This window comes from Tamandua tetradactyla, chromosome 16 (genome assembly GCF_023851605.1).
Source record: "Tamandua tetradactyla isolate mTamTet1 chromosome 16, mTamTet1.pri, whole genome shotgun sequence".
Classification (NCBI taxonomy): Eukaryota; Metazoa; Chordata; class Mammalia; order Pilosa; family Myrmecophagidae; genus Tamandua; species Tamandua tetradactyla.
The window spans coordinates 28566900-28590342 of record NC_135342.1 but is presented as its reverse complement, the minus strand read 5'-3'; the positions used below and the strand labels follow the sequence as shown (position 1 = coordinate 28590342).

The window sequence follows — 23443 nt, the reverse complement described above, 5'->3', positions numbered from 1 at the left end:
GTATTGCTGGGTCATAGAGCAGTTCGATATTTAGTTTTCTAAGGAACTGCCAAACTGAGAAAACTGACTTTTTAGTTAGAAAATGTGGATTTAAAACAGTGTTCTGCCATTTAATAACTGTGAATTTGGGCAAATGATTTGACTTTTGAGCATTAATTTCCTTTTTTTTTTTCTTTACCTGGGCAGGCACCGGGAATCGAACCTGGGTCCTCTGGCATGGCAGGCAAGCATTTTTGCCTGCTGAGCCACCATGGGCCACCTGAGCATTAATTTCTTAAGCTATTGAGAGAAAAGAACTAAATTGCAGCACAGTGCTAAAAATCAAATGGTATTGTCTAAAGTACCCATCATATAAAAGTTCCCAGTGAATGTTTGTGCTTGTCTAATTGCAGGAATCATAAATCCCCTCTTCCCCAGGTTAGGTGCTGAAAGATGGTAGTAAAGAAGGAAGTGAGTCTTATAGAGGGCACATCACAGAGACATTTTCTAATGCACATAACCGGATAATATGGTAATCAAACCAAATCAGTGCAAAATGTTTTGAAACTGTAAATAAGATCTAAATTTCAATTGTTCTAACATTTATAGTTCATAGAATTTCTCAGCCTAATTTGTATTAACTGTATTCTTTTGCTTTTTGTTTTGGAGGAAACAGGAGTGACTTTCGAGTTTAAAAGATGTTTGAGTTTCCCAGTGCCTGCCCATGCAAAAAAAAAAAAAAGATGTTTGATTGTAGCAAGTTGTAATAAAATATGCATAAATATGTACTTAATAAAAAGTAGCACTTCTGAAAAAACAAAAGAAGAAGGAAGTGAGTTGTGGTATGAGAGGTTGGGAAGCAGGGAGTGGTGACTTGTCTAGTGCAGTCTTGCAGTGGCAGGAGCTGCCACACTCAGTCTGTGTGTTTTTTAGACATTGTGTTTGGAAAGTTCAGGTAGGATCCTGGGAGCTCAAAAAAAGCCTCTGTTTGGATTGCATGGCCCCTTCTCAGCCATGGAAAGTTGTCCTGGAGGGCGGAGAAGCTGTTCAAAGCAAGTCTGAGTTCCCCAATGTCAGGTCTAGATCCCATTGCCAGATGGGAAGCTGGTCAGAAATATTCCTGCTGAAATATCTGAGCTTCTACATCTCATTCTTCATTGTTCAACTGGGTTTTCCCAAGATTGAAGAGGGTTTGAATTTCTTCAGATTCCATTTACTCTCTTCCAGTTTGTGTGATTCATGTGGTGGGTTTTGGTGTAGTGGTAGGATATAGTTTGGAAGCAGAAATGGAAGAGGAAAAAAGCTCATCTTAACTAAAGTTATTTTGGGAGCTCTGAAGCACATCTGGTTTCTTGACTTCGTTTTCTTCTTCCAGCTTTGGCTTCTGTGGATTCTGCAGTTCTCCAACAGAGAAATCTTGACAAGGACTGACCACAGTCCTTGCATTCTTAGACCATGGCCCACGTAAGTTGGTTTTTCTTCTTTTTGAAGTACTATTAATTTTCGGTTATATTTACATATTAATTTGTTCTCTTGAAACTTCCAACTAAGCAGAGCTCCTTCTAGGAACTTGCTTTCTAATTTCTTTTATTACTGTAATGCTGAACACTAGTCAAAAAAGGAAAGGACTCATAGAGACAAATAGCTCATTTTTTCTTTATGAGTCCTTCCCTTTTTTTGACCAGTGTTCAGCTTCTTCCATCTACAAAATCTTCTTTCAAGAGTAATGAGGGAGCATAAAATGAAATGAGTTGAGAAGAATGGAGATAGATATTCCCAGTAGAATTTCTCCTATGTTAACATTTTCCAGTAGAATGTCCTTTTTAATTTTGTATTTTTTAGTCCAGCTTTATATAGGAAAAATTTATATCCCCAATATATATTATGAAATTTTAAAAACTTTTTTGAATTTTTTTTTTTTTTAACATGGGCAGGCACCGGGAATCAAACTCGGGTCCTCTGGCATGGCAGGCAAGCATTCTTGCCTGCTGAGACACCGTGGCCCACCCACTTTTTTGAATTTTTATTAAAGTAAAACAACGTACAGAAAAGTGTATCCCAAGTGTATAGCTGAATGAATTTTCATAAATTGAGTATATCCATGCCACCAGTGCTCAGGTCAAGAAAGAATGTTATTAGCACCTCGATGCCTTCCTTTCGGTCCTTCCCCACCTACCTTGCCCAGCCCAAATGTAACTACTGTCCTCACTTTGACCACCATAGATTAATTTTGCCTATTTTTAGAATCAGATTTCCACAGAACATTTAAAACACACACACACACACACACACACATACAGTATGCAGGAAGAGTCTTGTCATATTGCAAGTACAGTTGCTAGACTGTCAGAATCATCTGCAGATGTTTTGAATTTTGTACTAAGTATGTGTGTATCTGATGCTGCTGGTAATAAAGGAGGCGTTAGAGCATTAAACTGACTGTTTCCACAGTGTATTTCATATTTAGCCCTTGTTTTAGTCTAATATAAAATGAGTTCCTAAAAAGTTTTAAAATTATTGAAGACAACTGTGGAGAAAGAAACAAAGCAAGTGAGAAAAAATGATTTCTGTGGAAGAAAGGGTGAAATAATAAAGCCAAAGACATCAAGTGCATGCTGACAAGAGAGTTACCTCCATGTGTAATATGATTCTATTCTGTGAGGAAAAGTTGTGAAGCTAGTTGGATGATTAGGATTTATGTATTATAAATATGATATAATTTTCTGATTTTAAATGATGGGAAACTAGGTACCTGGTTAATAATGTAGTGCTAGAATGTCTGATTTTCAAGAACAGATGACTGATGTTAAGTGGGAGAGCTGTAGTTTGAACTTTCCTAGATGATTTGGGTTTAATGAAAGCAAGAATTTGGTTCTGTTTGACTATTCATACAGAAAACTAAACTACTCCACAAACCTGAGTTTTCTGAGTTGATGAGATTTAATGTTCACTGGTCTCGATCTCTATATATGTTACAATTTTATGCTTTATAAGGCTTTTAGGATTGAGTAGGGATGTGGCTGGGATCTGCATATAGATTAAGGATTATCTCTGGGAAATTCTGAGAGAGTACCAGGGATAATGTGCATTGTCTAGTTTTACAGGATGTGCTGTTCTAGGGCAGGGTTTCATTTCCCCGACACTATTGACATTTTGAGCCAGATAATCCTTTATTATGGGTAGCTGTTCTGTGCATTGTCGGATGTTTAGCAGCATCCTAAGCCTCTATCCATTAGATACCATCAGCACCCTCTGTCCCAGTTGTGACAACCAAAAATGTCTCAGGGCATTACCAAATGTCCTTGAGAGAGGAGAAAAAATCTTGTTGAAAACTACTGGTCTAAAGTGATACCCTCACAATTCTGATTCCTCTTACTCAGAAACAAAGAGCTCAGTAAAGGATGATTAATGATAAAGAACAAAAGATCACCCAGATACCTAAGTTTTACATGATTGTTGACTTTGAGAGTAATGGAAGGCTTGAGATTATATTGAATTAAAACATCTAAATAATAAATTTTAAAGGATTGAATCTAACAGATTTCAAAATGTGATCTATGTAGCCATTTTTTAAACATTTACTAAATAATGGGCCATAACGGAAAAGGTTTATGATAAAATCTGACTTTGTGTTGAATTTGGGTCTTGGAAAACGTCTTTCATTTTATTTAAGTGGCATTTTCTCACAGATTTTGTAGTTCATTTTGGACAAGTTTTTATCATTTTTTTTCATGATTATTAAAGGGAAAAGAGGGTGGAAGTCCTCCCATTTCTTAGGCATTTATGATGAAGGCACATAGCATGCAGAAGGTTTATCTATACTGTTTTATTTAATTGGAGTTCTCTGGTTATTTTAGTTATTTCCAGATATGTTTGGATAATTAAGGTAGTCCACACTGCAAGAATTTAATCTGCAGCTCCAGGACTCTTTAAGAATGTGTAGGTACTGGGCTTCAGCCATAGTAATTTTCTTCTTATCCCTTATTCATGTTACAGATTTTAAGCCCTAGCCTATTTGTTTGCTGTGTGACCCCTTGTCTGCATTGCATACTTAATCTCTTCTCTTTCCATTTGAAACTATTTCATTTACTTTCACCAGTAATACATGAGTTTTTTTTTTTTTTCAGGGTTCAGTGACATTCAGTGATGTGGCCATAGACTTCTCACAGGAAGAATGGGAATGCCTGGGTCCTGCTCAGAGGGACTTGTATAGGGATGTGATGTGGGAAAACTATAGCAACTTCATCTCATTAGGTACGATTATTTATCCCAAATGATATTGGCTTTTTCTGCTGTTAATTTCAGGACTTTTTTGAAACTCTAGATAAATTTTTGCTCTCTATGGCTTAAGCTTTGTTAGGTTGGAAATGGGCCCTTCAGTTTAATACTTCTTTCCCATCCTCCCATGTTCTTCAGACTTTCTTCAGGCTCTTCCAGTACTTTCCTCTTTTCCTCAAAGTCTAAGGGGTTGGATTTGAATTCTGGATAACTTAGAGCAGAAGCATTGGCCCAGAAAGCAGATTTCACTTTATATTGGAACTAAGAATTGATGAAGATGCTTAACAGTACTTCTCATCCGAATGCAAGGAGGCTAGTTAGCCATGGAGTTCTTAAGTTTCGCTAACAAAGAAGCATGTAAAATTTATATAATGGAATCCATAGAGTTAATTTAAAACTCAAGTAAACACATTCTGTTTCCCATACAGACATATTCGGTTCTATCTTCTTCATGGTTAAAAGTTAAAATCCAAGAACTTTGCATTTAACATTGAATGAATACCTTAGGAAAGATCTGTGATTGTCTTAGGAAGGCTTTTGTTCTCCTGCCAGCAAAACAAGAATAAAAATTAATAGCTATCAAATATATTATGTGCATATGTACATAGAACTGTGATTTGTGCTTGGGTACGGGTTCTGAACATTTTATATTAGTGGTTAATCCTCACAACACCTCTATGAGAAAGATACTATTATCCTCCCCGTTTCAGATATGAAAACTTAGGCACAAGAGGTTATTAATTTGCCAAGGTGATACAGACAATGGAGACATGATTTGATCCAAAGTCTGGGTTTTCAACCAGTACCCAATACTGCCTCTCAATAGAGCCTGTGCAAATTTAAAATATTATTAGACCTTTTCTTAACCATATGGATTCTTTAGTCCTTGTGGTCCCAGAGTTACCCTAATATAAGTTTTCTCAACTCCATTACCTTTCTTTGATCAGACTTTATAAAGTACTATTTTTATCTATAGTTAATTATAAATTTAACAAAGTCTGAGTCTAAGGTCTTTTGGGCTTATAATTTTATGTCATGTCTTTCTTTTAAGCAGCACCTTCTATTTCTAAGCCAGATGTGATTACTTTACTGGATGAAGGAAAGGAGCCCTGGATGGTTGTGAAGGAAGGGATAAGAAGACACCGCCTTGGTGAGTGAGGGCCAAGCAGGCATGGTGATGTCATTACCATAGGTAGTAGCCAAGCTGGTTAGGGTAGAGGCACAGACTTGATATGTTGTTGAGGAACACCCTTCTAAGGTCCCTAGCCTGTGCAGAAAAAACCTGAGACCTAGAAAGCAAATTAAAGCCTGGACTAGCAAAGGTCTAAGACCTCAGTTTACAACACTCTGTTTCCCTTCTCTCATTTCTTTACCATCAATGAGAGGAACTCTCAGCAGAAGAAAAATTGTTAATAAATGTAAGAGCAGAAATCAACAAAATAAGAAACAAATAGTAGAGAAAATTAATAAAGCCAAAAGTTGATTTACTGAAAAGAGAACAAAACTGATAAACAGTTAGCTTGACTAATCAAGTTAAAAAAAGATAATAATATCAAGGAATAAAAGAAGGGTCTTTATTTCACATTCTATAGCCATTGAAAAGATAATATGAGAATACCATGAACTACTTTATGCCAGTAAGTTTGTCAATTTAAATGAAATGAAATAATTCCTTGAAAAATACACTTTAGCAGAAGAGACACAAGATAAAAAGAAAAATATGAATTACCCTATATCTATTGAATTCATTAGCGAAATTCTTCCCACAAAGAAAATGCCTGACCCAGATGATTTCACTGGTGAATTCTCTGAAAAGTTTAAGGAAGAAATAACAGTAATATTAGAAAATTCCTTTAAAAGAGGAAGAAACACTTCCTAAATCATTTTATGAGGCCAGCATGACTTTTTTGGTTTGTTCGTTTGTTTGTTTGTTTGTTTTTTACATGGGCAGGCACTGGGTATTGAACCTGGGTCTCTGGCACAGCAGATGAGAACTCGAGCCACCATTGCCTGCCCTAGGCCAGTGTGACTTTTATACTGAAACCTGGCAAAGAGATTCCAAAAAAAGGAAAATGACAGACTCATATCTCTCATGAACATAGATGTAAAATCTTTAACAGAGTTTTAGCAAATCAAGCTCTGCAATATAAAAAAAAAAAAGTGATCAAGTAGAGTTTATCTAGAAATGAAAGCTTAGTTTAACATTCAAAACTTAATGTAATTCACCATATTAACAAAAAAAAAAGAGAGAGAAAGTATATGCTCATCACCATAAATGTAAAAAGAGCATATGACAGCATTCAACATCCATTCATGGGAAAACTTCAAGCAAAATGTAAATTGAAGGGTATTTCCTCAACTTGATAAGACATCTAAAAAAATATGACGTGCTAAATTTTCTTATACTAAGATTTAGCATGTCATATTTTGGTACAAGATTTGGTACAAAGCAAGAATATTAACTATTACCACCTTTATTGAACATTATATTGAAGGGCCTAGCCATTGCAATATGGCAAGAAAAGAAATAAGACACATAATGATCAGAATGGGAGAAGAAAACTACCTCTTTGGAGTTAGCAGAATAGTTTACTTGGAAAATCCTAGGGAAAGAAAACAACAACTACTCAAAGTAATAAGTGAATTTAGCAAGGTCATAAAATATAAAGTTATATAGAGTAACCAATTGTGTTTTCAAATACTAGAAACAAAAAATATGGGAAAATTAAATATCTCAGTTTACAATGATGTAAGAAAATTTAAAATACATAGTAATACATTTAACAAAACGTATATAAGATCTCTTAAGTGAAAACTCTGAAATTATAGAGAAATTATAGATTGAAGAGATACCATTTTCTAGATTGGAAGACTCAGAATTGTAAAAGGACAGTTTTATATATTCAACACACTTCTAGTTATAAATCCAGCAGACTTTTTGTAGAAATTATAAGATGATTTTAAAATGTAGGTGGAGAGACTAAGACTTAGCATCCCTAAAGCAATCTTAAAAAGGAAAGAACATATTTTAGACTTAGACTACATAATTTCAAGATACTTCAAGATTTTTTATAAAACTTTTATAAAAGACATTGTGATACTGGTATAAGTATCAATAAACAGAACAAAATGAGGTCCCAGAAATAGACCTCCCACCACCTAGAGGTGGGACAGAGGCACCAAAGTATTAATTATTGACAAAGGCACCAAAGTATTCCTATGGAGAAAGGAAAGCATTTCACTAAGTGATGCTAGAATAACTGGATAACCTCAACTCTCCTGCATACTTAAATTAATTTAGGGTGAACTTCAGATCTAAATATAAAAGATAAAATCATTAACCTTTTAGAGGAAAACAGACATGGAAGTCTCAACTCATGACTTTGAAATAGGTGCAAGTTTCTTAGGTGAAAGCAATACACATAAAAGTTAAAAATTGATAAATTAGACTTTATCCAGATGAAAAACTTGGTCTCATCAAATTATGCCATTGAGAAAATGAATAGGTAAGTCACAGACTGGGAGAAAATAGTAGTAAAACATAGCTGACAAAGGACTGGTATCCAGTATTTATAAAAAACTCCTACAACTCAATCCTAAAAACATAAACTCAATTAAAAATGAATAAAATATATATTCCATGTATATGGAATGATACTCATCAGCAAAGGGGAGTAAATTATTCATATATGCAATAACTTGGATGAACCTCAAAGAAATTATACTGAGTGGAAAAAATCACAAAAAGTTATATACTGTATTATTCCATTTGTATAATATTTATTGAATTACACAGATATAGAGATGGAATATGGATTAGTGGTTGCCAAGTGGTAGGGATGGAAAAGAAGGAATGGTTAAGGTTATAAATAGGGGTAACATGAGGCAGTCTTGATTGCAGTGGTGGCTATGCAAATGTGATAGAATTGCATAGATCTATATGTACACACATATATGAGAGCATGTATAATTGGTGAAATTTGAATAAGCTCAATGGATTGTACCTACTTTAATTTCTTGGCTTAAATATTGTGCTATAATTCTATGAGAAAGATATTAATATTGGTGGAGGTTGGAGGAAGGGTACACAGGACTTTTCTGTGCATTTCTTTGTTACCTCCTGTGAATCTATAATTATTTCAAAATTTAATAATAAATACAATTTCAAAGGTTGAAACAAGTCCTTTGGGATGTGAGAGGATATAGGTAAAAAATTTGAACAAAGTCTTGCTCAATGACTAAAATTTCTTGTGTGTGTTTGTGTGTGCATATGTATTGGATCCAGTTTCTTTCTTTGTTGTGAATGATGCCGCTGTGAACATCATACCTGCTGGAGTCCCTGCTTTTGATTCTTTGGGTTATATACCTAGAATTGGCATTGCTGGGTCATGTAGTAATTCTCTGCTTAACTTCCTCGGGAGCTGCCAAACTGTCTTCCATAGGGGCTGCACCATTTTACATTCCCACCAACGATGCCTGAAGATTCCTATTTTTCCCCATCCTAACCAACACTTGTTAGTTTCCTTTTTTTAAAAAAAAATAATAGCCATTCTAGTGGAGGTGAAGTGATATTTCCTTGTGTTTTGATTTGCATTTCTCTAAAGGCCAATGATATGGAGCAGCATCTTTCCATGTGCTTTTTGTATATCTTCTTTGGAGAAATGTCTACTCAGGTCCTTTGCTTATTTAAACAATTGGATTGTTTCTCTATTTGTTGTTGAGTTGTAGGAGCTCTTTATAAATTCTGGATATTAAATCTTTTTATACGTGTGTTTTCTAGGTATTTTCTCCCATTCTGTAGGGTTTTTTTTTCACTTCTTGATAATATCCTTTGATGCACAAATGTTTTTAATTTTCGTGAGGTCCAGTTTATGTAGTTTTTCTTTGGTTGCTTGTGCTTTTGGTGCAAAGTCCAGGAATCTATTGCCTAATATAAGGTCCTAAAGATGTCCCCTGTTTTATTCTAGGAGTATTATAGTTTTAGTTCTCATATTTAGGTTTTTTATTGTGAAATATAACCTGTATACAAAGATTATATAACCTTTGTATACAGGTTATATTTCACAATAAAAATATATTTTAATATAACCTTGTTCAAATAAAGAAAAAGCAATGATTTTCAAAGTACACTTCAACAAGTAGTTACAGAGCAGATTTCAGAGTTTGTTATAGTTTTACTATTCCAGTATTTCAGAGTTTTCATTCTAGCTGCTCCAAAACATGGGAGGCTTGATGGAATATTAATATAGTGATTCACCAGCCATACTCATTTATTAAATTCTACCTTCTCTGTTATAACTCCTCCTCCTCCTTTGATCCTTCTCCCAATTTATAGGAATCTTTTTCAGGAAGTGCCCATTACAACTTTTTCAGGAAAGCAAACTTAGTGCAAGAAACTTTGAAAGAGTCTCAGTTTAAGAGTTAACAGGAGTGATGTTGATTGGGGTTTAGCAAACCATGGCAGTTAGCACCATCTTAACTGAAGCTTATAAAAGAGTAGCATCCAGAATAGCCCTTTGGCTCTGTTTGATCTCTCTTGGCCACTGATGCCTTTATTTTATTACACTTCTTTTTCCCCTTTTGGTCCAGAAGGCATTGTTGATCCCATGGTGCCAGGGCCAGACTCGTCCCTGGGAGTTACATCCCGCATTAGCAGGGAGATTTTCACTCCTGAATGTCATATCACATGTAGGGAAGAGGGTAATGATTTTCCTTGTAGAGTTGGGCTTACAGAGAGAGAGGCCACATTTGAGCAAAAAAAGGTTTCCTGGAAGCCACCCTTAGACTTTGTTATGAGTAGTCTTAGCTTTTCTACTACAGAAATAAGTTTCATAAGGACAAGACTCAGAATCAAGGGCTTGTCCTATTTTCTTGGCAGTCCCCAGTGGTTGAGAGGGTACCTGGGGTTTCCCAGATGGGAAAGTTAATAGTTCCATGTATGTGTGTGTGTATATATATATATATGTATTTTTTTTTCTTCCCTGTGAGACCCTCAAGCGACTCTACCAATACCTTTTAATTATCAGCCCACCATAGTCTGAGATGTATCCTGGTATTACATTAAGCTACAAAGAATTACAAGGCCCTATTCCCATTCTGGACTCCAGGATTTGGGGATATTTAAATGAGCTATCCAGACAGGTTGATTTAGATTATGTGTTATAGAAAATTTAGGTTCTGACATAATAAACCTCTTTGCCTTTGGTCTCATGCAGTAGCTGAAGATATAGAGTATACACTATCATCTTTTATCCTTTATTCTGATTTACCTTAGCCCCAGCCCAGATCAGCTTCATTTTAAATTCTGATTGAGGTTTGATCTCTTTTTCGGTAGCTTTAACCATTATTGTTTGTAGCTGTGCTAACTGTCAGAGCTGCTGCATTGCATTTCTGAGTCTTAGGTGTCACAGAGTTACTCAAAGTTCCAGGGAAATACCAGCTGATACATATATAGTTCAGTGCCTCAGAATTTAGAAATGCACTCACAGCTTCAGACTAAGTGTGTCTTCTGTAAGGGTTTACAGCTAGGCTCCAATTTTCTTCCAAGTATTTTCTGAAAGAGACCTTTTATTGTAAAAATTTAACATACAAACATTCTTTTTTTTATTAATTAAAAAAAGATTAACTAATACAACATTTAGAAATCGTTCCATTCTACATATGCAATCAGTAATTCTTAATATCATCACATAGATCATACAAACATTCTTGACAAGCATTCCATAGATGGTATACAATCAGTGGCCCACAATATCATCATATAGTTGTGTATTCATCACCATGATCTTTTTTTGAACATTTGCATTACTCCAACAAAAGAAATAAACAAGAGAAAAGAAAAAACTCAAATATACCATGCTCCTTACCCCTCCCTCTCATTGACCACTGGTATTTCAATCTACTCAATTTATTTTAACCTTTGTTCCCCTTATTATTTACTTTTTATGCATATTTTTTTACTCATCTGTCCATATCCTAGATAAAAGGAGCATCAGACATGTTTCTAGCTTATTTTGCAGAACACATTATCCGCAAGGTGTATTCCGTTCATTGTGTGCATCTCATGTCCTGCCTTTGTAGCCACTCCATATTCTATCATATAAATGTATCACAGTTCTGTTCCTCAGACATTATACCCTCTGGCTCCCTCTATCTATTGGGCATCATGAATAATGTCCGAAATAAACAAACCATGTCTTACAGTATCCTCACTTGGTTGTACAATCAGCAGCACTCTCAATTTTATACAATATTTTTATTGGTCCATAGTGACAAAGAACTGACCAACACAGCATCACCAAATATCAAATCAAAACTACCCTTTATCGGGGTACATGGGTGGTTCAGTGGTAAAATGCTCACCTTCCATATGGGAGACCCGGCTTCGATTCCCAGACCATGCACCCAAAAAAAAAAAAATACCCCCTATCATTTGTCCCCTCTCCACTAATTAGTTGCCCCTGGTAGTGCTGTGGTGCTGTTGATGTCTTCCTATTAACTGTTGGCTATAGCATGCATTTTTAGTTTTCCTTCTATACCCTTCTACTATTGACTCTTTGTCCGATATTGAATGAACCTTTGAATTAGTTCATGAGAGAACTTATTTATAATTGTAGATTTAATTATAATTAAATTACATGACACTCTATATCCCTTTGCAATCATATTCATCTTCAGTATGGCAGTGTTACTTGTAACCTCACTAATTAGTTACCATCACTTCTATCCGTTTCCTTGCATATAGGTCAACCTCATTGGATAGTCTTTTCCCCATCTCTGGCTTTTCATATTTCTCTTTTAATTGCCCCTGTGTTCTTAGTAAAACGTAAGCAGGTTAGTCATCAGCAGAATGTGTGGAATAAAGAGGATATTAAGAGTTTCAGGAGAGAGAGGATATGAAATATTAACACCACTTTTCAATTTACCTACCCTTCAATGACTTGTTCTCTTTTTTGTTATTTTCTGTTTCAGCAAATAATATGATAATAATAGATAACATTTATGGAATGCTTCACTATTCTAGGTATTGCTGTAAGCCCTTTATGTTCATTAAGTCAGTTCTCAGAGCAACTCTTTAAGATAGATACTATTATGGTTAGCATTTTATAGATATAAAAATTAAGGCACAGTTTTAAGTACTTTGCCTTAGGTTATACAATAATTAAGTAGTAGAACTGTAATTCAGACTCAAGACAAGCTGGCTTATGTTATTCTACTTTCATTATTCTTTCATTCTTGAGTGAACATTTGTTTTTTGGAACATAAGTGTCTACTTAAATACATAGACAAGTACCCAGAGTGTCACAGATCAAATGCTTCTGAAATTACTAATACATATAAAAAGTCAATATTACCAGGTTGCAAGAAGTTATCCTCCTGCCAATTTTCAGTCATTACCATCCACTATCCTGGTAGATTAGTTTTGTTTGTTTTTGAACTTCATTTAAAGGAGATCATCTTGTTTCTGACTTCTTTTGCTCAACATTATGTTTGTGAGATTCATCCATGTTGCTTATAGTTGTTTCTTCAGTTTCATTGCTGTTTGGTATTCCACTGTGTGAGTATACTGCAGTTTATTAACCCATTCCATTGCTGATAGATATTTGGAAACTTTCCAGTTTTTTCCTATTGAGAATAAAACTCTAAATATTTTTACATGTCTTTTGTTGAAAATATGTACACATTTTTTCTTTGTGTTTTCCTAGAAATGAAATTGAAAGGTTATGAAAATATGCCTATGTTTGGTAGTCAAACAGTTTTCCAAAGTAATATTTACCAATTAATACTCCCACTGGCAGTGTATGAGGGTTCTGGTAACTTGACATTTTTGTCAACATTTAGTATTAGCTGTCGTTTTTATTTTGACCGTTCTGGTAAGTGTGTAGTCACTGATGCTATCTCATTATAGTTTTATTTACATTTCTCTGATGGCTAATAATGTTGGGCACCTCTATATTTTGTCTGTTTTTCTGTTGTTTGACTGTCTTTCTCTTACTGATTTCTAAGAATTCTTTGTATGTGTTGTGGATACAATTATTCTGTTGGTTATGTGTATTACACATATCTTCTTATACTCTGTGGCTTGCTTTTTCATGTTCATAATGGTGTCTTTTAATGATAAGAAGTTCTTAAATTTAATTCTCTGATTTCTGAATGCTACCTGCTGAGTTTCTAATTGAGTAAGTCTGGGGTGGTGCCCAGTAGTTTTATTTCTAAAAGCTTCTAGGACATGCTAATGCTCTTGGTCCAGGACCATGTTTTGAAAACCACCATCCTATGATTTCTTCTAAAAGATAGGTTTACTTCTTTATTTACCTTCACATTTAGATCTATGATCCATTGATGTTTTGTATGGTATAAACTAGAATTAAGATATATATGTGTGTATGTATGCTTTTTATTCCCCATATGGATATCCAATAGACCCAGCACCATTAATTGGAAAGATTATCTTCTTTCTACTGCAGTGCAGTATTTCCTTTATCCTAAATCAGGTTAACTATGTGGACTGTATCTGGTTCACTGGTCTCTTTATCCATCTTTAGCCCAATTATAATGTCTTAATTACTATAGCTTTCTTGGGTTAGATATGTATAATATATCTAACATATATTAGATATATTATACATATATAATATGTGTATTATATATGTATATATATACACATATATAATACACATGTATACATATGTATACATACATTTTATATTCCATCTTTCTTTGTCCTTATTTTAAGGTGTTTGTCTTATTAGCTATTTAGTTGAGTTTTGCTTTTTTTTAATCTAGTCTTCAGATGGTTGCTAATACTATTTTTTCAACATTTCTTTTCTTCCAACATATACATTTAAAGGTTATTTTGTCTTTAAATATTTTTTTAGTTTTGAAAAAAATTAGACTTTTACAGAAAAATTGATAGTATTGAGAACTTTCATCTTGCACCATTTGTGAGTAAATTGCCAACCTGATGCCCCATCACCCCTAATTGTTCAGAATGTGTGATGTTTGAGGGGGAGCATACTCCCCAAGACTGTCCTCAATACTAGCAACAACTCCAAAGTTAGGGATCAAATTTGCAAGACTACCCTCACTTCTGATACAAATAGGCTATGTATATTGTGGGATTCCTAAAATCACCTTCAGATTTCACTTGAAGGAATCATAGAACTCACTGAAAACTGTAATACTCACAGATACAGTTTATTACAGAGAAAGAATACATATTAAGACCAGCCAAAGGCAGAATTCTTTTCCCTTCTCCTCCCCTTCCGTTCCCCCTTCCCTTTGTTTCTGTATGGATTATGGGCTTTCTATTTTTTTAGTGGATTATATGCTGTTACATTTGAACATCCGTCATCATTTATTTGGATGTTCAAAATATCCCCCATTTGATAATGGAAGCTATTCAAGCAGATTTCTTTTTCCTTTTGATATGTCCCTATTATTTTTTGAGTACTTCCTTGATTTCTGGTACAAGATGTTCCAGCCTTATCTTGTACTTTTTTCCCTAGCTCTGAAGCAGCCATTTCGTCATAGAGGACTGTTTCCTTTTAATGAAGAGAGGTGTTTAGCAACTGAGATGGAGTGCTTGGTATACTCATTACTATTGGTCTTTGCTGCTCCCAGACTTCCTCATTGGACTGAACTGGAAAGCATATGTGTTTTTATTTATGTTTGTATGCATATATGTGTGAATTTTATTTATATATACACATTTATATTTATTTGTGATGGATTCATATGTATTGGAAATCATGAGTTTGTATAAGTACTTGTAATTCTAATCCAACATCTTAGGGTTCATTGTGATTTTTCCCCTCTCCCTATTTGTAACTCCTATATCAATCATTAAAAACTTAGGTCTTATTATTCTTAATATTTACTTATTTTTCAGTTCCCTGTATGTAACCCATCTCTCATCTATGTCTCACATGGATATCCTTATCAACCCATTCAAACTCTGATTTCCAATAGCCCCTGTGCCTTGGAAGTAGTTCTCTCCCTGTTCAGTTTCCAAATCCCCTCCCTATTCCCTCTCCACCATTAATATCCTCCTCCACTGTAGATAACCTCCTCAACCTACTCTGTGATATCTATACTTGGCCACTCCCCCTCCTCAGCATGTATGGCTCTCAGCCAGCTGGGGCGCCAACATCCCTTGCCTAGAATACCCCATGTTTTGTTTGTTAAAGCTGCTGGAATGCAATATACCAGAAATGGATGGCTTTTAAAAAGGGAATTTATTAAGTTGCAGGTTTACATTTTAAGGCCATAAAAATGTTCAAAATAAGGCACCCAGGGAAAGATACCTTGACTCACGAAAGACTAATGGGGATGGGCCACAGTGGCTGAGCAGGCAGAGTTCTCGCCTGCCACGCCAGAGACCTGGGTTCATTTCCTGGTGCCTGCCTATGTAACAAAAATAAAAAATTAAAATGAAAAACAAACAAAAAAAAGAACAGCTGATGGGTCCAGAACACCTCTGCTAGCTGGAAAGGCATGAAGCTGGTGCCTGCTAGTGCTTTGGCCTCTGGTTTCAAACAGCTTCCCTAAGTATATTTTCCTTCTGCATCTCCAAACATCTGGATCCCTGTTGGCTCTGAGATTTCTCCAAAATATTTCCCCTTTAAAAGAACACCAGTAAAATTGATGTGTTGGTGAATTTTTAAACTGTATGCTCACTGAAATAAATGATATGAACTGAAGGAAGAAAAAAGTACTCCCAGTAAACTGGGCAGTGCAATGGTGGCTCAGTGGCAGAATTTTCACCTGCTATGCTGGAGACCTGGGTTCAATTCTCAGATCCTGCCCACACAAACAAAAAATAAAGCAAAAAAGTACTCCAGTTAACTAATTAAAACCCACCTTGAGTGGATGGAGTCACGTCTTCATTTAATCAAAAGGTCATACCCACAATTGGGTGCGCCATACCTCCATGGAAATAATCCAATCAGATGGTTTCTGCTCTGCAGTGTTGAGTCAGGATTTAAAAAAAAAAAATTCATGGCTACCCCCACAAGATTAGATCAGGAAAAAGGCATGACTTTTCTGGGGTACATAGCAGCTTCAAACCTCCGTGCATGGATGCCTTTTCATCCTGCTGGTGTTCTGACTGTAAATATAGGGCTGCTCCTCTGCACATTACTGCTCCCATGAGTTGATGCCCTCTTCAGTCCAATTAGACTTTGACATCCACACAGTCCCCTACCCACAATATGGAAAATGAACATCGTTGTCTTTTAATTTATAAATTGTATTCATTTGCATTTAGTTACTTTTCTGATATATGAGTTTATATCTTCTATCTCCTTAATTTTAAAATCTGTTCATTTTTTTTCTCTCTTGCCTGCTTTTTTTGTGTGTGTGTAATCACGTATTTTTATTCTGGTTTATACTTCTTTAGCTTTCTTCTCATGGTTGCCTTTACTTACTAGACTATACCTTAAATTAGTTGCTCTACCTCTTTCCCAATAATGCAAGGATCTTACTAACATTTTAATTCCTTTTACCTGTCCCCCATATTTTTGTGCTGTTGCAGTGTTCAGATCTACATACATTTTAATCCCCATAAGATGTTAATTTAAAGTTGCTTTATAAAGCCGTACTCTTTATACTTTTTCTTTTATCTGGATTCATTTTCTTTCTATATGAAGAACTCCCTTTAGTATTTCTTTCATTGTGTCTACTGGCAATGAATTCTCTTGAAAAACCTTGTCTTTATTTTTAAAGGGTACAGAATTTTGACTTCATTTTCATTGGGTACAAAATACTTGATTAGCAGTTGTGTTCTCTCAGATGTCCTCCCCTTGTCTTCTGGTATCTATCATTTCTGTTGACAAGTAGTTTTCTAGACTTATTGAAATCTATTTAGAGTTACTTTATCTTTTTTCCCCAATGACTGCTTTTATAATTTTTAAAACTTGGTTTTCTTCAGATTTATTCTGGTGGTCCCTGGTTTTACATTATATTGTATATATTCTGCTTGAGGTTTTTAGGGATTTAAAAAATCTTATCCTTGATGTCTTTTTCCAGTTTTGAAAATTCTTTATCATTATATCTTCAAATATTGTTTCTTTTCTACTTTTGCTGTACTCTCTCTTCTGAAACTCCAGTTATACATATGTTAGACCTCTTTACATTTTTCCATATATCTTTCATGTTCTTTTTGCTTTTGCTTTTTCTTTTCTCTTGTGCTTCATACCTGAATATCTTCTACTAGCCAATTCCCAGTTCACTTATTTCTGCTAATCTCTTCTGTGTTAAATCTATCTGTTAAAATTTTAACTTTAGGGCGGGCCGCGGTGGCTCAGCGGGCAAAGTGCTTGCCTGCTATGCCGGAGGACCTCGGTTCGATTCCCGGCCCCAGCCCATGTAACAAACAAACAAAATACAATAAAACAAGAAAATGTTTGAAGATGTTTCCCTTTCTTCCTCCCTTCCTTCCTTCCTTCTCTCTGTCTTTCCTTCCCTTCCTCCCTTTAAAAAAAAAAAAAAAAAAAAAAAAAAAATTTTAACTTTAGTTACTGTATTTTTCAGCTCTAAGATTTTTATTAGAATATTTTAAATAGTTCATATATATTTAATGCACTCCAATTCCTTGGTTAAATTCTCCATCTTGTTATCTATTTTCTTGAAAAGTTAATAAAAATTTTGGAATAGCCTGGGTCTTTTTCTGTTGTCTGTTTTCTCTCTTGGATTTTAGTCATTTTGATCCTATCTGTTTATACATAATAATTTATGATTAAATGCTGGACTTGATGTTTGAAAACTTTTAGAAGTTCTGAATGATATTATTTCTGTATAATATGTTGTTTGCTTCTGGCAGGCAGGTGGAGAAAGGGAAATCACCTCCACCATTCAAGAATGATCAGTTTATTCATTGATTTATTTATTCAATGACCTATTTACTGTTCTTAGTCCTAAGTCTGATATCAGCTTTTCCATTATAGCCAGAAGCAGAAGTTCCCTTTGCCATCTTTTGTTAATTATATTAATTCTACATATAAGAGCAAATAAAATATAAATTACTTTCTTTTACCCTAATCCTCACATTTGTATTAATATAACACATTTGTATTAATATTTGTTATTGAGTTAAAGGACTTAATGTTCATATCAGTCCTTACGACTTAGGTCTTTTTTCTGAGACATCTCTTGCTTTTCTTTAGCTTATTCTTTATTGCATTCCTGGAGACAGACTTACTGATCCTAATGAAATTTACATAATTACAAATTTACTTTATCTTAATATACTTGAACACATACATTACATCTACACACACACTTAAGTTTCAGAATAACAACATCAGTATTTTTATTAGCAGTGTGTTTACTGAAAACAATTTAACATTTCTAATCAGTTTTTTGTCATCAATATCATATTATTTTACTTACTGAGGCTTTTTAATGTGTTTTTAATAACTCTTTGGGTGGTCCTTTCTCATTGCTCTTTTTCAATTTTCTGGTTATTCTTGGTTGTTTATTTACTATATGGATTTCAAATCAACTTGTTTAATTCTAGGGAAAATAAATCCATTGTTATTTTCATTTGGATTATATTGTCATCACAGTAAAGTTTTACAAAAGTTCAATCATTCACCCCCAAATTCCCACAAAATTTTTTTAAGGTGTTAAGAAAGTAACTGCACATTCCAGTTATTTCAAATGCTTATTTAAAAATAAATAATGAGTGCTGAATTGTATCAGATGCCTTTTCAGTGTCTATGATCATATTTTAATAGATCTTAGATTTTAGTAGATTTCCTAAAGTGAAGTACTCTTGCATTCCTAGAATAAACCACAGTTGATTATGATATATTGTATTTTAGTATGCTATAGGATTCTGTTTGCTTGGTTTTGTGTGAATTTTTGTGAGTGATATTGGTATATAGTTTTCCTTTATTGGGCTGTAATTCCATTTTTGAACTTACTTTTTAAAGATAACTTCACAGTTTTTCCTTTTTTTTGTTTGTTAATGGACTGGACCATTTAAATACAATTGAACTTCTATACTTTAATTGTTTTTTCTTTATTTGTTAGTTTACTCTCTAGTTCCTTTATGATTACTTAAAAAGACTTTATTGTGAAATATATATACAAAAACCAATAATTTTTAAAAATTTCTTTGTTAATTAAAAAATAAAATAAAACAACTTACATAAATCAGTAATTCACAATATCATCACTTAGTTGCATATTCATCATTTCTTAGAACATTTGCATTAATTCAGAAAAAGAAATAAAAAGACAATAGAAAAAGAAATAAAACGAACACAGGAAAGAAAAAAAAAAAGATTATACCTACCATACCCCTTACCCCTTGCTTTCATTGATCACTAGCATTTAAACTAAATTTATTTTAGCATTTGTTCCACCTATTATTTATTTTTATTCCATATGTTCTACTCCTTTGTTGACAAGGTAGATAAAAGGAGCATCAGACACAGGTTTTCACAATCACACAGTCACGTTGTGACAGCTGTTTCATTATTCAGTCATCTTCAAGAAACATGGCTACTGGAACACAGCTCTACATTTTCAGGCAGTTCCCTTCAGCCTCTCCATTACATCTTGAATAACAAAATGATATCTACTTGATGCATAAGAATAACCTCCAGGATAATCTCTCGACTCTGTTTGGAATCTCTCAGCCATTGACACTTTGTCTCATTTCCCTCTTCCCCCTTTTGGTCGAGAAGGAAGAACCAATAAATTTTAAAGTATATTGTAATACGTAGTTGTAGAGCATATTTCAGACTTTGGTTTGGGTTACAATTCCTTAATTTTAGAATTTTTCTTCTGGCTTCTCCAAGACACTGGAGACTAAAAGAAATAATGATATGATGATTCAGCAGTCATACTCATTTGTAACATCTTATCTTTTCTATTATAACTCCTCCTCCTCATTTGATCTTTTTTCCAGTCTACAGGGGGTGTTTAGACTATACCCATTCTAACTTTTCCATGTTGGAAAGGGATGATGATAATATGGAATGAGGGAGAGAACTAGTTAACATTCTGGAGAGGCTGGACCCTCTGGGTTTCAGGACTTAACTGGCCTAGGAACCCATCTGGAGGTTGTAGGTTTCTGGAAAGTAATCATAGTGCATGTAACTTTTGTAGAATATCAGGTAGATCCCTAGTGTTCTTTGGGTTGTTCTTTAGGTGTTCCTAGGTTGGTAGGAATGTTTTTGGTTGGGGTTTGGCAAACCATGGTAAATAATGGTATCTAGCTGAAGCTTGTGTAAGAGTAGCCTCCAGAAAACACTCTCGTCTCTATTTGAACTCTCTCAGCCACTGAAAACTTATTTTGTTAGAATTCTTTTCCTGCATTTGGTCACACAGGCATTGTCAATCTCATGGTGCCAGGGCCAGGCACGTCCCTGAGATTCATTTCCCACCTTGCCAGGGAGATTTTCACCCCTGGTTGTCATGTCCCATGTAGAGGGGAGGGTAATGGTTTTACTTGCATAGTTGGGCTTAGAGAGATAGAAGCCACATCTGAGCAACAAAAGAGGTCCCCTGGAAGTAACTCTTAGGCATAACTATAGGTAGCCTTATCTTCTCCACTACAGAAATAAACTTCGCAAGAGCAAGCCTCAGGATCAAGAGCTTGGCCTCTTGGCTTGGGAGTCTCTAATGTTTGAGCCATATCAGGGGTTTCCCCAGTGGTACAGCTTAGTAGTTCCATATTTTTTCTCCTATCCCTCAAGAGACTTTGCTAATACTTTTAAATTATCTGCTCAACATACTTTGGGATATATTTGGGCATCACAGTAAGCTGTACAGAATTACAAGCCCTCATTCCCATTCTGGATGGGACTTCCATGTGTTGGGTTGTTTAAATGATCTATCTAGACAAGTTGCTTTAGATTATGTGCTACAGAAAATTTAGGTTTTAGACAAAATAAACTTCCTTTGCTCTCCTTGGATAGGTGAATTTAAAGTGCAGACAATATCCTCCTTAGCCTGATATTCTGATTTACTTTAGTCCTGGTCTAATCGGCTTTGTCCTTATCTCTAATAGAAGCTCAATTTCTTTTTCAGTTTCTTTAACAGTTGTTGTATGTGGCAGTGCTGACTTCCAGACCTGCAGAATTCCTCCTCTGAGTCTTAGGTGTCAAACAGGTATACAAAGTTCCAAGGAAATACTATTTTATACATATATAGCGCAGCTTCTCAATCTAGAAATAACAATCATAGCTTTGGACTAAATGGTATAAAAGCTTACAATCTAGGCCCAATTTTCTTATAAATATATTCTAAATCAGACCATACAATATTTGTTCTTTTTTTTTTTTTTTTTTGGCTTTTTGAATACAATTTTATTGTGATATATTCACACACCATACAAGCCATCCGAACTATACAATCAGCAGCTTACCATACTGTCACATAGTTGTGCATTCATCCTTATGATCAATTTTAGAACATTTTCATTATTCTGGAAAAGAAATAAACATGAAAAAGAAAACCCAAATCCTCCATACCCCTTTTCCCAACCCCCATTGTTGACCCATAGTATTGGTGTATATATATTTGCTGTTTTGTTTCTGGCTTATTTTGCATCAGATAATGACCCGCAGGTTTATTCACCTTGTTGCATGCCTCTTGACTTCCTTCCTTTCTGTAACTGCGCAATATCTGATCATATGTGTACACCACAGTTTGCCATTCTTCTTCTCATTGTATCCTTTAGCTGCCTCTTCCCATGGGGCATCATATATAATGTCCAAAGTCAACAATTTATGTCTCACATTATCCTCACTTGTATAATCATCAACACTTTCAATTTAGGCAATTTTTATTGCTCCCAAGAGAAAAAAAGAAAAACAGTAAACATACTCTCACCAAATAGAAAATCAGTCCAAACCTCCCCTTAACTCTTGTGCTTTCATACCCCGCCCCTCGACCCCCCCCCCCCCCCAATTTTTTATCCCAGGTATTATTGTGGTACTGTTGAGTATTCTGGTGAAACATAGACTATGGTCTGCAATAGTAGTTCCCCTCCATACTCCAATATTATTTACTCTTTGTACAAGGTTCATAGCTTTGAAGTAGTTCATTCAGTAACTTATTTATATTTGTAGTGTTAATAGGTGGGATATATGGCTCTAAACAACTCCTCTCAATCATGTCCACCTTCAATATGGCAGTATTATGTACAGAACCACTAATGAACTGCCTTCACTTCTATCCATTCCCTTACATTTAAGTTCAGCCCTCATTAGCTAACCATTCACCCATCTCTAGCCTCCATGTATCTCTAGGTCCCTGATATTCTATGTGTTAAGCCTCTGGCCTTTACCAAGACCATAAAAGCAAAATCATACAGTATCTACCCTTTTGTGTCTGGCTTATTTCATTGAACGCTATGTTGTCAAGGTTCATCCATGTTGTTTTATGCTTCAGGATCTCATTTCGTCTTACTGTTAACATAATACTCCATCATTTGTATATACCATATTTTATTTACTCACTTGTCTGTTGATGGGTACTTGGATTGTTTCCATCTTTTGGCAGTTGTAGAATAATGCAAACACTGATGTGCAAATGTCTGTGTCACTGTTTTCAGCTCTTCTGGGCATATACGAGTATTGGTTTTCTGGGTCGTAGGAGAACTTGATATTTGGTTTTCTAAGGAACTGCCAAACTGTCTTATCTAGTGGCTGTACCATTATACATTTCCACCAACAGTGCCTAAGTATTCTAACTACTCCACATCCTCGCCAACATTTGTAGTTTCCTGTTTGTTTAATAGCAGACATTCTTTTTTTGTTTGTTTTTGTCTTTTTTTAAAACTATTTTTATTGAGAAATCTTCACACACATAGCAGTCATTCTTATAGATGTGAGGTAATATCTCATTGTGGTCTTGATGTGTATTTCCCTTATAACTAATAAAAATGAGCATCTCTTCATGTGTTTTTGTTTTAGTTTTTTCATATGCTGTATAGTGGGGGTCACAGTTCTTTCTTTTTCCATGTGACTATCCCATTATTGCAGCACCATTTGCTGAAATTTTTTTTGTGGATGGGGAAAAACAGGCTGGGAATCAGACTCAGGTCTCCTGTATGGCAGGTGAGAATTCTTCCACTGAACTACCCTTGCAGCCCCTCTTCATGTGCTTATTAGCCATCTGTATTTGCTCTTTGAAAAAATGTCTATTCATATCTTTAGCCCATTTTATA

At 34.9% G+C, this 23443-nt stretch overlaps 1 protein-coding gene across 2 annotated transcripts in view; it reads left to right on the top strand.

The window, feature by feature from the left end:
- The window catches only part of LOC143660060 (uncharacterized), a 56244-nt gene that overhangs the window by 5571 nt on the left and 27230 nt on the right, over positions 1 to 23443 (top strand). The window contains exons 2-4 of one of the 2 annotated variants that reach the window (XM_077133456.1): positions 1355 to 1443; positions 4107 to 4233; positions 5312 to 5407. In XM_077133456.1, the coding sequence (XP_076989571.1) occupies positions 1435 to 1443; positions 4107 to 4233; positions 5312 to 5407 (232 nt within the window). In that variant the 5' untranslated portion in view covers positions 1355 to 1434. Of the gene's footprint in view, positions 1 to 1354; positions 1444 to 4106; positions 4234 to 5308; positions 5408 to 23443 lie in introns of both variants that reach the window. The other variant, XM_077133455.1, reaches the window with a different exon arrangement.